The sequence below is a fragment of the Spermophilus citellus genome (genome assembly GCF_964194105.1).
Source record: "Spermophilus citellus genome assembly, chromosome: 2".
Classification (NCBI taxonomy): domain Eukaryota; kingdom Metazoa; phylum Chordata; class Mammalia; order Rodentia; family Sciuridae; genus Spermophilus; species Spermophilus citellus.
Window position 1 is genome coordinate 196,533,241 of NC_138183.1, and position 13,869 is coordinate 196,547,109.

Genomic DNA, 13,869 nt, shown 5'->3' on the forward strand with positions numbered 1-13,869 from the left:
TTTGGACATACTAACATTACAAAATTTTGAACTTGAATAGATAGCTTGTGATGTCTATTGAATATTGAATTTGCACAGTTAATCTGTTTTATGTTTGACATGACATAGTACAGATGGCTTCTCTTTCAATTTTCAGTTCTCCTTTCATGGCTTGGCTGGCCACAGGGATGATTTTTTTCCTTTTTTCAATTCATATATCTCTTTTATTCAGGGTTTGTCAGAGAAGTAGAACTAATAGGATGGATGGATAAATAGAAACAGAAATAGAGAAATGGAGAGAGAAAGAGAGGCTTATGTTGAGGAACTGGCTTACATGTTCATGGAGGCTAGTAAATCCCAAACCTGCAGGGTGGGCAGATAGATTCAAGGAAGTATCAGCACTACAGTTTAAAGGTTACGGCTGTGTCTGCTGCAGAATTCCCTCTTGCCTAGAGGAGATCCATCTTCTGTCTCTGAGGACCCTCAACTGATTGGATGTGGTACACCCACATTATGGAGGGCCATCTGCTTACCTCAAAGTCCATCAATTTACATGTTAATGACATCCAAAAACATTCTCATGGAAATATCTAAAAATGCATCTGACCAAAATGTCTGACTCTATGACCTTGGCAAACTGTTACACAACATTCACCATCACAAGGTCATATGATTGTCCCATACACGTAATCACTGCTTAAATATTTGAGTTAGAAAAAACTTGCTAACTTATTACCTAATATTAGTGGATGGATATATAAAATGAACTTGGAATTTTTTTCTATTTCTGTATTTTTACCTCAGAAATGAAGCTTATTATAAAGTTATAGGCAGAAAAAGATGAGCTGAGAACGTGGGTGATTTGCCCAAGTATACACAGTAACAGTAACACTTGCTGTCTGCCTTTTATTGATTCATTTTTAGGCTATATGCAGATATAAATATATATAGTGTCCTTCATGATGGGATTTGAAGCCTGGAAATATTGCTACTGAAATCATGGGCCAATTACAACATTAGTAGTCCTGCTATTAAAACTTTGTTACTTTGGAATACATACCATCCTTTCAGAAATAATATTTTCCTCAATCCAATAAAGCCAAAATAAAATTATTTCAATATGTTCTTGACATAAAATTAATAATGAAATATTTTCCATTAAGTTTTGAAGATTTTTTATTGTGGTAAAATATAGATAATATAAAATTCACCATTTAAGTAATTGAGCATTCAATTCAATAGCATCAAATATATTAACACTGCTTTGCAACCATCACCAATATCCATTTCCAGAGCTTTTTAACATCTCAAACTGAAACTCTGTAACTTCCCAAGCTCACATAGGCCCAGAAATTGTATTCATTCCAGTTTCAACTACTCATTAGAGCTTCTAATCCATACAATGAGAATATTCTACCTTGAAATAAAATGCATTTAACATCTTTACAGTTCTGCAAACAATACATGTCAGGGACCCTTGTACTGATGGAAAAGAAGACTGGAGACTCTCACATATTTCCAAATATCAATTTATAGGATTCTATAAAAATAAAGAATCAAGCATAACAAAATTTAAATTTTTTTCTGACACCTATATTAAAACTCAGTATCATTCAAAATATTGGACAGATACAGGACACACTAAAAAAGGGAAGACATGAGCCAAGAGATATAATATATGAATGAGACAAATAGACAAAACCATTTTCCTTTAGCCTGGAAAGAAGTAAGCCATCAGATCATGGCTACTAACCATGAAGCGTGAACTAACCTGGTTCTGTCACCCTCAACCAGGACAGGGTTATCTCTCAGGCACAAAAAACAAAGATAACCATCTTAGCACACAGCAGAGAGAAAACAGGGTTTGCACAGGCAGAGGAAATAAATGGCAGATGTTAAACAGGAAGCAATATAAATGGCAGTAAAGTAACTGGATTCAATTATCAAATTTAATTTCAAACCTTGGCACAGCACACAAAAGCTACGTGATTAGTTAAGTCACTTTGCTATTATGAGCTTCATTTCTATCACCTGTAATGAGTAGACAAAAATGGCACCAATCCCATAAAGCTGTGAGGATCACAAAAAAACTATAAAGCACTTATCATAGAGACTGGAACATTGCAAGCACACAAGATAAGTGTATAAACACTATTATTAAGGGTTTGGATAAATTCCCAGGTAGTGCATTATAAACCAACAGTGGGGACTGTGGCAAGCCCTGGCTTCCATAAATTGTCAGTTTAATTTCCCACATTAAAAACAAAACTGTACATGTCAACTAAACAATAACTACATGACAAAAAGTTTAAAAAGCAGGAATAAAACTAAATCATCAATCATTTGAATACATTTCCTCCAAGGCATAGGCTGTTTTTCAACCTAGTTTCAATCAAATATCCTTATTATTTTAGTTAATATTACAATGTTTCATTTTTATCAGTCTTTTAACCAGATAATATTCCATTAATATGGATTATCCCACTTATTATTCCATGAAGCGACTAGACTGTAGTTTACTATTCCAGATGGAGAAAAGCACTGATGTGTTTACAGGCAACTGGAATTAAATTAGTGTTATGAAATAGTTATATTAAACCAGTAATAATAAGGGGAATTAGGATGGCAAGGGTCACCTATGTTCCACAGCTTGAATGTCCTTGTCACAACTGATCTTGAGCATAGCCAGCACCCGTGTTCTGATCTGCTTGGTCTTGGCACCGTAGATGATGGGATTGATTACAGGAGGCAGCAGCAGGTAGACATCCCCCATGAGAACATGCACAATGGGATCAAGGCTGTTTCCAAAGCGGTGCACCACCGAGAGGCCGATGAGTGGCACATAGAAGGCCAGGACCACACCAATGTGTGACACACAGGTCCCAAAGGCTTTGGCCCTTTCTGACTTGGAGGGCAGTTGCAGAACTGTTCGTATAATCAGAAAGTAGGACAAGGAGATGAACATGACATCCACACCCATGACCAGGAGAATGGCAGTAAGACCGTAGACCATATTGGGCAATGTGTCTGCATAGGCCAACTTCATCATATCCTGGTGCACACAGTAGGAGTGTGAGAGCACATTGGAGTGGCAGAAGGCCAGCCGCTTGATGAGTAGTGGCAGTGGGAAAAAGAAGAGGGATCCGCGGATCACAGCCACCATGCCAATCTGGGCTGTTACTGTATTATTGAGCACCGCAGCATGGCGCAGTGGGTGACAGATGGCCACATAACGGTCAAAGGCCATGGCCAGTAGGATGGTGGATTCAATGGCTGAGAGAGCATGAATGAAGAACATCTGGACAAGGCAGGCATCAAAAGAAATCTCCCGGGAGTCAAACCAGAAGAGGGCAAGGATCTTGGGCATGGTGGATGTGGACAAGGCCAGGTCAATGGCTGCCAGCATGCAGAGAAAGAGGTACATGGGAGCATGCAGTCTGCGCTCTGTTCTTACAATAAAGACTACAATGCAGTTTCCAAACAAGGCCACAGCGTACATTGAAAGCAGTGGGAAGCCGAACCAGAAATGGGCTTCCTCTAGTCCTGGGATACCAATAAGTACAAAGGTGGCATGTGTGAAGTTGCAGGAACTCATAGCTGGCACTGAGGAGGGGAAACTGCAGAGGTCACACTGGCAGCCTGTTAAGACATAAGCACAATCAGAGAGTCCCCTGGAAACCTGGGAGTGGTTTGTTTTCTTTCCTTCCCTCCTGTTCCCCACCACCACTTAAGCTCTTTTTTAAGCTCCAAGTCCCTCTTTTGCAAAGGAAGGACTGTGACAGCTCAAATTCTTTGATTATTCACTGCCCTCCAGGAAGATTTAAATTTTTGAAAGGGGACCCAGGGAGACACATGACTATCCCTAAATGAAGAATTCCCAAATTTTCTCAGGTTTTTCCTCTGGCCCATACCTTCATTGTCTGAGAAGGAGGTGGCTTTTTTTTGTTGTTGTTTTTAAATAGGTACACTCCTTTTAGGTAAACCTATCTTCTTTCCCTCCCTCTCTCTGCCTCTCCCTCCATTCTTTTTTTCCCTCCCTCCCTTCCTTTCTTTCTTCCTTATATTTATTTTGAATTCCATAAACATTTATTGTATGATATATTATTCAGCTTTTTGTCACTGGGACAAAATAACCTGAGAAAATCAATTTAAAGGAGGAGACATTTATTTTGGCTTATGGCATCATAAGTTTCAGTTCATGGTCAACTGACTTTTTTGCTGTAGGCTTACAGTGAGGCAGGAAATCATGGCAGAGAGGGTGTAGTGGAGTAGAGTTTCTCATCTCATGGTGACTGGAAAGCAGAGAGAGAGAGAGAGAGAGAGAGAGAGAGAGAGAGAGAGAGAGAGAGAGAGAGAAGCAAAGGACAAGACCTATTCTTCCAGGGCATTTACCCTCAGTGACCATCGTCCTTATAATTCAATCACTTCCTAAAAGCCTCACTTTTAAACAGTGCTTCATTGAGAACCAAGGCTTCAACACATGGTTATGTTGATTTAGAGATGAAAAACATTTTCCTTGCCTTCTACATGGATTGCTTAGGGTGGAAGACAGACAAACAATCAATGAATTTGAATATTGTGATAAGTGCTAGCATAAAGTACACATTTAATGCATTGGAGGGGGAGAGGCATGATCAGAGGAAACTTCCTGGAAAAAAAATGATTCTTTTGTTCAGTCTTGAAACATGAGAGAAAGTTAGAGAAGGGAGTAAAAGCAAGGCAGTGGGGATAGGCAACACCACAGGCTTTCTAGGTAAATAGTTGGTCCTTAGTTCTAAGATCAGCAAGTGGGCAAACAAATGCAATTGCAATGGAAAAATAAGAAAAAGAAAACAAACCACAGGTAAGAGAAAAAAGCCCAAAGTCAATCTCTTAAGGAAAAAAGAAAACTCATCTGGAATTGTAAAATCAAAGGTAGTTACTTCCTGTGATAACTTCTTCACCCCAAGGTTGCCTCCCAGCAGATCCTAGCATGTTCCCTGTGCAGACTCTTCACTCTGCTCCTGCCTGTTAGATACCACCCCACCTGAAAGGTGCCTCTAAGCCATTCCCATTTCCCCCAAAGAAAGCTTGGTTTGAGTCCTGATTTTGGAAGTCCTGATTTTACAATGATATTTTGAGATCTTTGTCTTTCCTAGAATCTGTCTCAACAAATTGCTCATGTCAAGGATGACATTGCATTTTTGGAAGCCCTATGTTGCTTTGTCCCAACCTCCTACTCCACTGAAACACCTGGGCTCTGACCTTATTAATCTTTTTCTCTGCTACATTCCTTTAGTACCAGGCCTTAAGAGGTAATTGTCTCTAAAAAGCCATTTTAGAAGGAGGCTCTGACTCTTGGAAATCAATTCTTCAGGTGTTTCCACTGACAGTATTCAGGTTTTCATGTGATCCCTTGAAGGATTTTTTATGTCTAACCTGGGTTTTTACTACAGCTGGGAGATACCCTTCAATATGCCTTAATGGAGAGGGGTTTAGAGACCAGCAGTCTTAAAATATGATATGATAAAGTGAATACTAACAGATTTGAATTGGATTCTCCCCGTCTTGGATGAGCAAGGACAAACAGATCCAGGGTTCACGTCTATTTTCTCTTCTCCATGTTTAGAATTTGTACAGAGGCACAATAGCTTCTCTTTCTAGACAAATATCAAATCCCAATTATTCTACCAGTGTTATTGAAATACAAAGAGCACTTTTCAGAGGCAAACAATTATATTCTTCAGGAAGATAGAAGAGCTGGTATCTTGGATCCATCCATCTATGTCTCCATCATAAAGAACTTGTGGGGGGGATGTAGTAATTCAAACAAATCATGCTGAACAATGTGAGACAGAGCCAAGGAACCATTTCTGGAGAAAGGCCAGGTCACTAGGCCCAAAAGCAGTGGGGCCCAGGGTGAAGAGTAGTCCATCATGGACGGGTATCAAGGAGAGCATGATATTTCCCTGTGCTGATAGACGCAGGGCCACTGCTGGCCACAGGATCCTGTACTTCCTTAACCCCTCTCTTCACAGAGCACCTTTTCTGCTTTGCTGGTACATGTACTTCCTTACTGAAGTCCAGGAACTCTGGCCAGTCATCTTGTCTCCCAGTGTCTCTATCCAAGAAGACCTCATGTTTTCTGGCTTCCTGCCTGAAGAGTCTCCTTGCTATACCCAGCTTCAGCTTCTCTTTGGATCTGAATGTGACAGCTAGGTTCATTCTCACCTGTCTTTCTGGACTGGCAGCCAAGGGACTTTTTAAGTCTGTGAAGGTGTGGGTAGGTTACAAGTGTTGTCCTATCATGAATCAGTTTGTGGGAGCTTCAAGGTCTGTGAGACTGGCAGGAGCCTTAGTTTGTCAGGCTCCAGGTGAGGATATACTCACCTGATAATGGTGAGTCCAATTCAGAGAAAGCAGCTGGAGTTGGCCTTCTATTTCTGTAACAGGCTTTTTTTTTATAACGCTCCCTGGAAGGCCCATGGTAACAGGCTGTGGGAGTAGGAGCTGAGGCCCCAGGGACTTGGCAGCAGAGGAATAAAATCTCCATGTCCACTGTGTGCCACTCTCATAGCTTCCCACTGTTTCTTTCTAGCAGGGCAATCTCAAAGGGCTCCTTTCCTCTGCCATTACCATCACACAGGTCTCTTGACAATGTGGCCTGACTCTTTCAGCTTACCCAAGCTCTCACAGTTAGCCCCAGGGGTAGTGTGTTTCTTCATTAGCTACTCTGCAGGACACCACAGGTAAATGGGTGAACAGTTATGCTTCTTGGGCTCTTGGAGTTCACATCTTCTTTAAAAACCAAGATACACAAAAAAGAAGCCCTACAATTCAAAATAGGGTCAGGCACATCTCCATATGTTTCCTCAGTTTCTCTTTCAGTTGAAAAACAGCCTTTGAGGTAGTGAAATCTTTCCTTATTGCACCTGTGTCACAGATAAATGACAGATGCAATAAGAACTCTTGACTGTAGGTTACAGTGTTTACAATGGTTGGAGAAATCTATATGCAGACTTTTCATTCATTCACATTCAACAAATATATATCAAGTGCCTATAATATCATAAACAAAATAGTCAAAAAATCCCCACCTTATGGAGTGTACATTCTGATGAGGGAGGCAGACAATAAAGAAATTAATACATAAACTAAATAAGATGTTAGGTTTTCATAAGAAGAACAAATATCATCGAGAAGGGAACAGATAACTATCAGGGGGAAGGAGTTGAACTTTAGATGAAGTTGTCAAGGAAGGCCTCACATAATGGAGCGATTTGAGGAGAGGCCCAAAAAGTGAGGAATATATCTATGGATATACAGGGAAGACCATTCCAAGAAGGAACAGATATTACAAGTAAAATCCTTGAGGAGGGAGTGTGTCTGGTAGAAAGCCAGTGCTCCTGAGCAGAGAGAATAGGTAGAAAGTAGAAGGGAATGAATCGAAGGTTCTGGGAATTGGGCCATATTGGGCCTTATGAGGACTTACAGGCCATTTAAGGACTTTTACTTAGCCTCTGAGTGTGCTGAGGGTCCATGGGAAAAATTTATAAAAAGATTTATTAAAAGGAAAGATTTATAAAAAAGGATCTGAAGAGAGTTAGACTTTAAATTTTATCAGAATGGTTTTCTCTAATTGCCCTCTAGACTCATTTGCATTGGTATGTCATTGCCCATTCTGATCTTTCTTTCCTCATTTCCTTTCTGTGACTTCTTCATGCTCTGAGCCTTTACCACCTAGCTCCAGCAAGCATCCCCAGGCCCTCTGACCCCCTGATCTTTATCCTCCAATGACATGTGCTCTGCATCATACCCAACAGGGCTATCTTTGTACTTTATGTAGTACTTTATCCCCCAGCCTCTCCACACTTAGAGAGCTAAGCACATTAGTCTACACTTATCATTTCACTGCAATCTCTGAAAAGAGGAACAGAAATACTTTCTTATCAATGAAACACCAAGAGTTTCTTATTATTCACCTGTATCTGGCCTTAGAGTTTATTCATTGTGTAACAAACATTTCCTTAGTACTAGTTTATGTGGGTACCATTGCTGTGCTTAGATGCTGCAGAGGTAAATAAGATTAAGTCCTTGCTTTAAATGTGATCACAGATATTGATTTAATCTTGAAATAATATGGAAAAGCAGCAAGAGTCACTGTTTTTTTTTTTATGAAAACTTGAGAAGGGGCTTTTATTTAGACAGGAGGTAGGTCCAAGAGGGTATTTGAGCAGAGAAAAAGTAATGCAGGAAGGAAACAATTTTCTTTGGGGGGACTATTAGGTGTGGTTCAGTGTTGCTGGAGCATAAAAGAAATACAAATGGAAAGAGAGAAACTGGAGAGGCAAATAGATGTGAGCAGATGGTAGTTTGTGAACTCAAGGACTTCTGTTGGAGTTGGGGGGAGAATGAATAGGTCTTAGCAGGGACATCATATCCAGATGTGTGTTATAGATTGAATTTCCAGACTGTTGGGAGGGTGAATTTGAGGACGATAAGATTGGATATGTTTACAAATTTAGTTAAGAAAAATGAAAACTTAAATTACATAATTTTCTTTATTCCTCACATCTAATTCTTAATCTTGTGTAAATTTTCTAATAATCTATTGAATGTTTGCTTTTATTCTCATCTTTACCCCCACAACTGTGTTCAAGTAGCTGTAACAGTGGCCTATGACTGCTACTGCTCTGGCTTCTGGGTCCCTGCACACTGTGAGCTTGTCCATCCTGGTTGAAGCATGGCATTTTCTCTGCAGCTCACCCATTCTGTAAGCATCCAACTTGCTCACTTCTTAGTGATGAAAGCTCACCATTTTCTAGGATTGGATTGCTGGACTGTAGGGATGTGTACAGGTTAGTGCATAGGAGGGGAGCTGCTGGGTTGGGGAGAAATCTGTGGAAGTGGTGTGAACAGTCAGATGTTTGGTTCTTGAGACTGAAATTCCTTCTTCTCCTTTTTTTAGGACTTTGAGTACTTCCATCCTTCTTCTCCAGCCCACATCATTCCTTTTCCTTCCCCACTTTCTCCACACCCCGCTTTATGTAGTATGTGGAAACAATTAAACAAAAATCTAGTGTCTTATCCTATGTCATCTGAGCTCTTCTACTTTCCATCCTGGACCTTCTGCAGCTTTTTGGGGTGTGTGTAATGAGGATGATCCATAGGGTACAGGTGAGGGAATAGAAAGGGATAGAAATAAGCAGAAACTGGCTTTTGATTCAAAATATAAATTACCTCTTTAAAATGGCCTTCTCACTTTTATGTTTTTATCAGTACTCATTAGTGACTAGATAAGGTGTGTTGGAGAGAGGAAGAACTAAGGCTGTATGGCATGAGGGCAAGCTTACATGAAGCTACATGAGTCATGGTGAAACTTTCATATTGAAGGGGGCATCTCCTAATGTCTCCTTCAAAATGTGGAGCTCCATGAAAATTTATCTGTAGACACTAAGAATAATTTTCTGATATTGGAGAGATTTGTTATCTTCTTGTGTACCTCCAAAGCCTTATGTACCTTTTAAGATGTAGTTTGTTTATTCGTTAATCCAACCAAGATTAAAAGCTACTGTGGGACCGACACTGTGGATAGAAATGTAGGAACAACAATGACTATAACACAGTTCCTTGTCTTGAAAAGTGAGCTCAGAGCCTGCTGTGGGGAGAAAGGATACTGGAGAATCTGAAGAGGATTGTCAAGAAGCACAAGGTGTTACAGGGGTATCTGGGAGGACACCATGAAGACAGAAGGGGTCAGGAAAGGTTTTGAAGTAGGGTCACCTCTCCTGTAAATCAGGGGGAGGGAGACAGAGTGCTATCAGTAGAGGTAACAGTTTGTGCAAAGGCTTGAAGGTGATAGCAGTCAGTCAGGATTAAGGAAATGCAGGGTGTTCATTGTGCCTGGAGCATTATGCGGAGGAGAAGCAGTGAAACTTGAGAGGTCAATAGAGTCAGGTCATTGAAACATTTTATTGTTTTTACTATGTGGCAAATCCTTGGAAGATAGCATGTATGAAATAATTCCTTATCCTTAACAAACCTTATTTCTGATGATGAAACCAGAAAAAAATATTAATATTAATATGTTGGTCTATAAAAGTGCTAGAAATTAAAAACAACAGGTAAGAATGAGAGTGGATACAAGGCCTGAATTGAGGGAGAGGTGATGGTGTTATTATTTTCATACCTCAAGAATCCTGCAATAAGGCACTCGAACAGGGAAGGGACCTGCATGAAGTGAGGAGGTCAGCCATGTGGGTTGATGAGGCAAGAACATTCCAGGCAGAGAGAATAGAAAGTGTGAAATGTGATGATGAAACCTGCTTGATGAACTAAAAAAAATATTCAGATTAGTGTGGGTATAGTAGAATTAGTCAAGGGAGAGTAACAGGGGGTGGAGTTGGTTGGCATGGTGGGGGGAAGTCAGATCAGACAGATTGCTCATGAACTATTACTGTGAATTTTCCACAGATAAAACAAGAGACCATTGGAACATGCTGAACAGAGAAAGTGACAAGATCTGCCTGTGTATTAAAACAAGCACTCTGCTATGATTGCTATTAAACCCCATGCTGCTGTGAGGGAAAATGGGCTATCAAGCAAGGATGAATGAAGGAAGACCCTCTAGGAAGCTATACACAAATGACTTCAGGTCCAAGATGATGGCTGGCATTGTGGTGGTAGCAGTAGAGGTGAGGTAAGGGGGTGAATTCTTGACTTGCTGATAGGTTGGTTTTAGAATAAAAGTGAAAGAGAGGCATTAGGGTAATTCTTGGTTAGGGACGACTGGATGAGCCTGTGTTTTCCTTGATGGGAATAGTAGGATTTTGTACATCTTGAGTCTAAGAATTTTGAGACATTTTAGTATAGATATTGATGCACAGGCAATTGGGTGAATGTGGAGTATAAATACTAACTTGGGTTTTGTCAGGATATGGGTGATATTTAAAGTCATGATGTTAGGTGAAATGGGAGTATGACAAAGGGAAAAGAAAAAGGTCTGAGGACAGAATACCAAGGTATTCCAACACATGAAAATGAAGACTAATGACAACCAAGATGAAATTATTCTTGTATACATGTTGAGAATTCTTACAACACCCTTATTATTTAGTAGCCAGTACTATAGTTACTTAATAAATTCCCTGTAAATATGAATGAATACTTCTGTTTTCTTTCTGGACCTGATATCAGCTCTAGAGCCCAACTTACCTGAGTGATATCAAGGAGGAGAAATTCTAGACTTAAGGCTTAGAATGTTCATGATGCCCATGTCATTGAAGTATCTGCTTTAAAAACTTGAGAATTAGTGTAAATACACAGGGTACAGATGATTAACATTCTAGAGTAAGCTGTCACATGACATGACACAGATTTGAACATTTCTAAGTAAATGATGCAAATTTTAGTTAATTTGCAATTTATGGTTATTTCAAGTGAAAATTGATGGAGGGCTGAGAGAAATTTCAGTATATGTTTCAGTCAGGAAAGATCATCTGATAGGACATACTTGTAAGGTCTGAAGATTTTGATTTGAGTGTTTTCTTCCTAATTTGGTTGAAAATTTCTAGAGGACAGAGGTGTATATTTCTTGAAAAATTATTTGTATTTTTACTTCTTTATGTCCTCCAGAACAAATCATGTGGACTGATGTACATATACTAATTATATATACATATATATTGTATTACACTATTGGTAGCAGTATAACACTTAATTTAAGAATGTGGGGACCCTGGAGTCAGATTGCATGGGTATGCTCTGCCACTTACTAGATGTTTAACCAGCTACTTAATATTTTATGACTTAAATTTCTTGTTAGTAATGGAATAACTATCTTATAATGTGGATTTGGAAATAAAATATTTTAATTCATGTAAAAATACTTAAAACTCATAACCTGTCAAAGGAAATAATAAATATTAGTTTGAATTCTTAGTATAGTTGGAAAACATCTACTTTTCACAAAGGAGGGACTTCTTCATGTGCATTCTAACTTCTATGAGGTGGTTGAGGCAAGAATAAAATGGCTATCGAAAGGGATCAAAGGCAACATTTGAAGAAAAAGTAGTAAGAGGGAGAAATTCTAGACTTCAGGCTAATAATGTGCATGCTTCCCATTTGTATATCTATGCCTCCTCTTCTATAAACTAGGGAGGTTAGAATAGCTGATGTTCTAGAAAACATTCCAGCTTTAACTTTAAATAATTGTATATTCAGCTTCAATGAGCAACAGATTTTGTTTTGATTTCTTAATTGATAACATGGCTGGAGGTAGAAGGATCCATCTATCTCTAGGCTACTACGATTCTATGTTTCTTTAGAATGGAGAATTTTTATCACAGCTCTCCGTATCTGTTTGGTCTTCACACTGTAGATAATGGGATTCATTACAGGAGGGATCAGCAGGTAGGTGTTGGCGATCATGGTGTGTACATATGGCGGGGCTCCTTTTCCAAATCTGTGCACAAAGGACAGACTGATCAATGGAATATAGAATACAGCCACAGCCCCAATATGGGAGACACATGTACTAAAGGCTTTCCTCCTCTCTTCAGGGGAAGCAATGCTGAGCACAGTCCTAATGATCAAAACATAGGACAGGAGGATGAGGACTGAGTCCACACCAACAGTAGAAATCATGGCAGTCAATCCAACTGCACTGTTGATCCTGGTGTCTGTGCATGAGAGCTTCATCACATCAGGGTGGAAGCAGTAGGAGTGGTGGAGCACGTGGCTGTTGCAGAAGGACAATCTTTTAAGAAGTGCTACCATTGGTGTCAACATTAGGGTTCCCCTGATGACAATTGCCACTCCAATTTGAACTATTCTATAGTAGGTTAAAATAGTGGCATACCTAAGGGGATTAGAGATGGCCACAAAACGATCAAAAGCCATAGCCAACAGTACTGAAGATTCCATGACAGTGAAGAGTTTGATAAAGAACATCTGTGACAAGCAGGCATTGAAGCTGATCTCCCTGGCATTAAACCAGAATATTCCCAGCATGGTGACCAGAGTGGATATGGACAGCCCAAGGTCTGTGGTGGACAGCATGGAGAGGAAATAATACATGGGTTCGTGGAGACTGGGCTGCGTGATAATGACGAAGAGAATCAGGCTGTTCCCTGAGAGGGCAGTTGCATAGAGAAAGCAGAAGGGAATGGAGATCCAGGTGTGGAAGGCTTCCAGCCCAGGAACGCCAGTAAGCAGGAAAATGATGGAAGAGGAGGTGAAGTTCTGGAAACTTGACATACTGGATTAAAAGTACTCAGAACAAGTCTGAAACAAAAAAGCTACATTAGGATTATTTCTAATTATAAATATTCAAACAGAAAACTGACCAAAGATTAATATCTATATAATATATAAAAATATGAATGGATCACTTAAATTGATAAAAATGACATGTAAGATTTCAACCACTATGGTAGATATCCTAAAAATATTTGCCTCAGCCCACAATTTTCCTTCTCTGGGGCTCTTTGCTGTTAGCTATATTTATCTCATGTGACCTCTCTTCCACTGTTACAGCTGTAGATGACTGGACTAAAATTAGACATTTTATCCTAGATTGCCAAATCATATTTCATTCTTCCTGGGATTTTTTTTTGTAAGAAAGAGGTAGACATTTAATTTTTTTCTATATAGTTGGCACCAGAGAAAAATGGATTGGGAATGTGGAGTTAATGGTAATTAGCTTAAGTATGGAAAGCAGAGACAGACAATATTGGAAGCCAGAAATTATAGAGAAAGAGATAATTATTACAGAAAGTAACATATATGAAATTACAAATAAACAAACTAGAAACTAGGGCAGTCATGCACTTGCCTGCAGCATCCAATCATTAAAGGGGCCCTTATGCCACAGCACCTGCCATCACATTTGGAAGAAAGAGAGAGGAAGAA

The 13,869-nt window shown here is 39.5% G+C and overlaps 1 protein-coding gene across 1 annotated transcript; it reads right to left on the bottom strand.

Moving 5' to 3' along the window:
* Positions 1 to 996: 996 nt before the first annotated feature.
* Positions 997 to 13,346, bottom strand: LOC308641717 (uncharacterized protein). The gene is made up of 2 exons (XM_081280326.1): positions 12,275 to 13,346; positions 997 to 3,689 (listed from the first exon to the last, which is right to left on the bottom strand). The coding sequence occupies exons 1-2, from the start codon at positions 13,213 to 13,215 to the stop codon at positions 2,612 to 2,614; spliced, it is 2,019 nt and encodes a 672-aa protein (XP_081136452.1). The 5' UTR covers positions 13,216 to 13,346; the 3' UTR covers positions 997 to 2,611.
* Between the last annotated feature and the right edge of the window lie 523 nt (positions 13,347 to 13,869).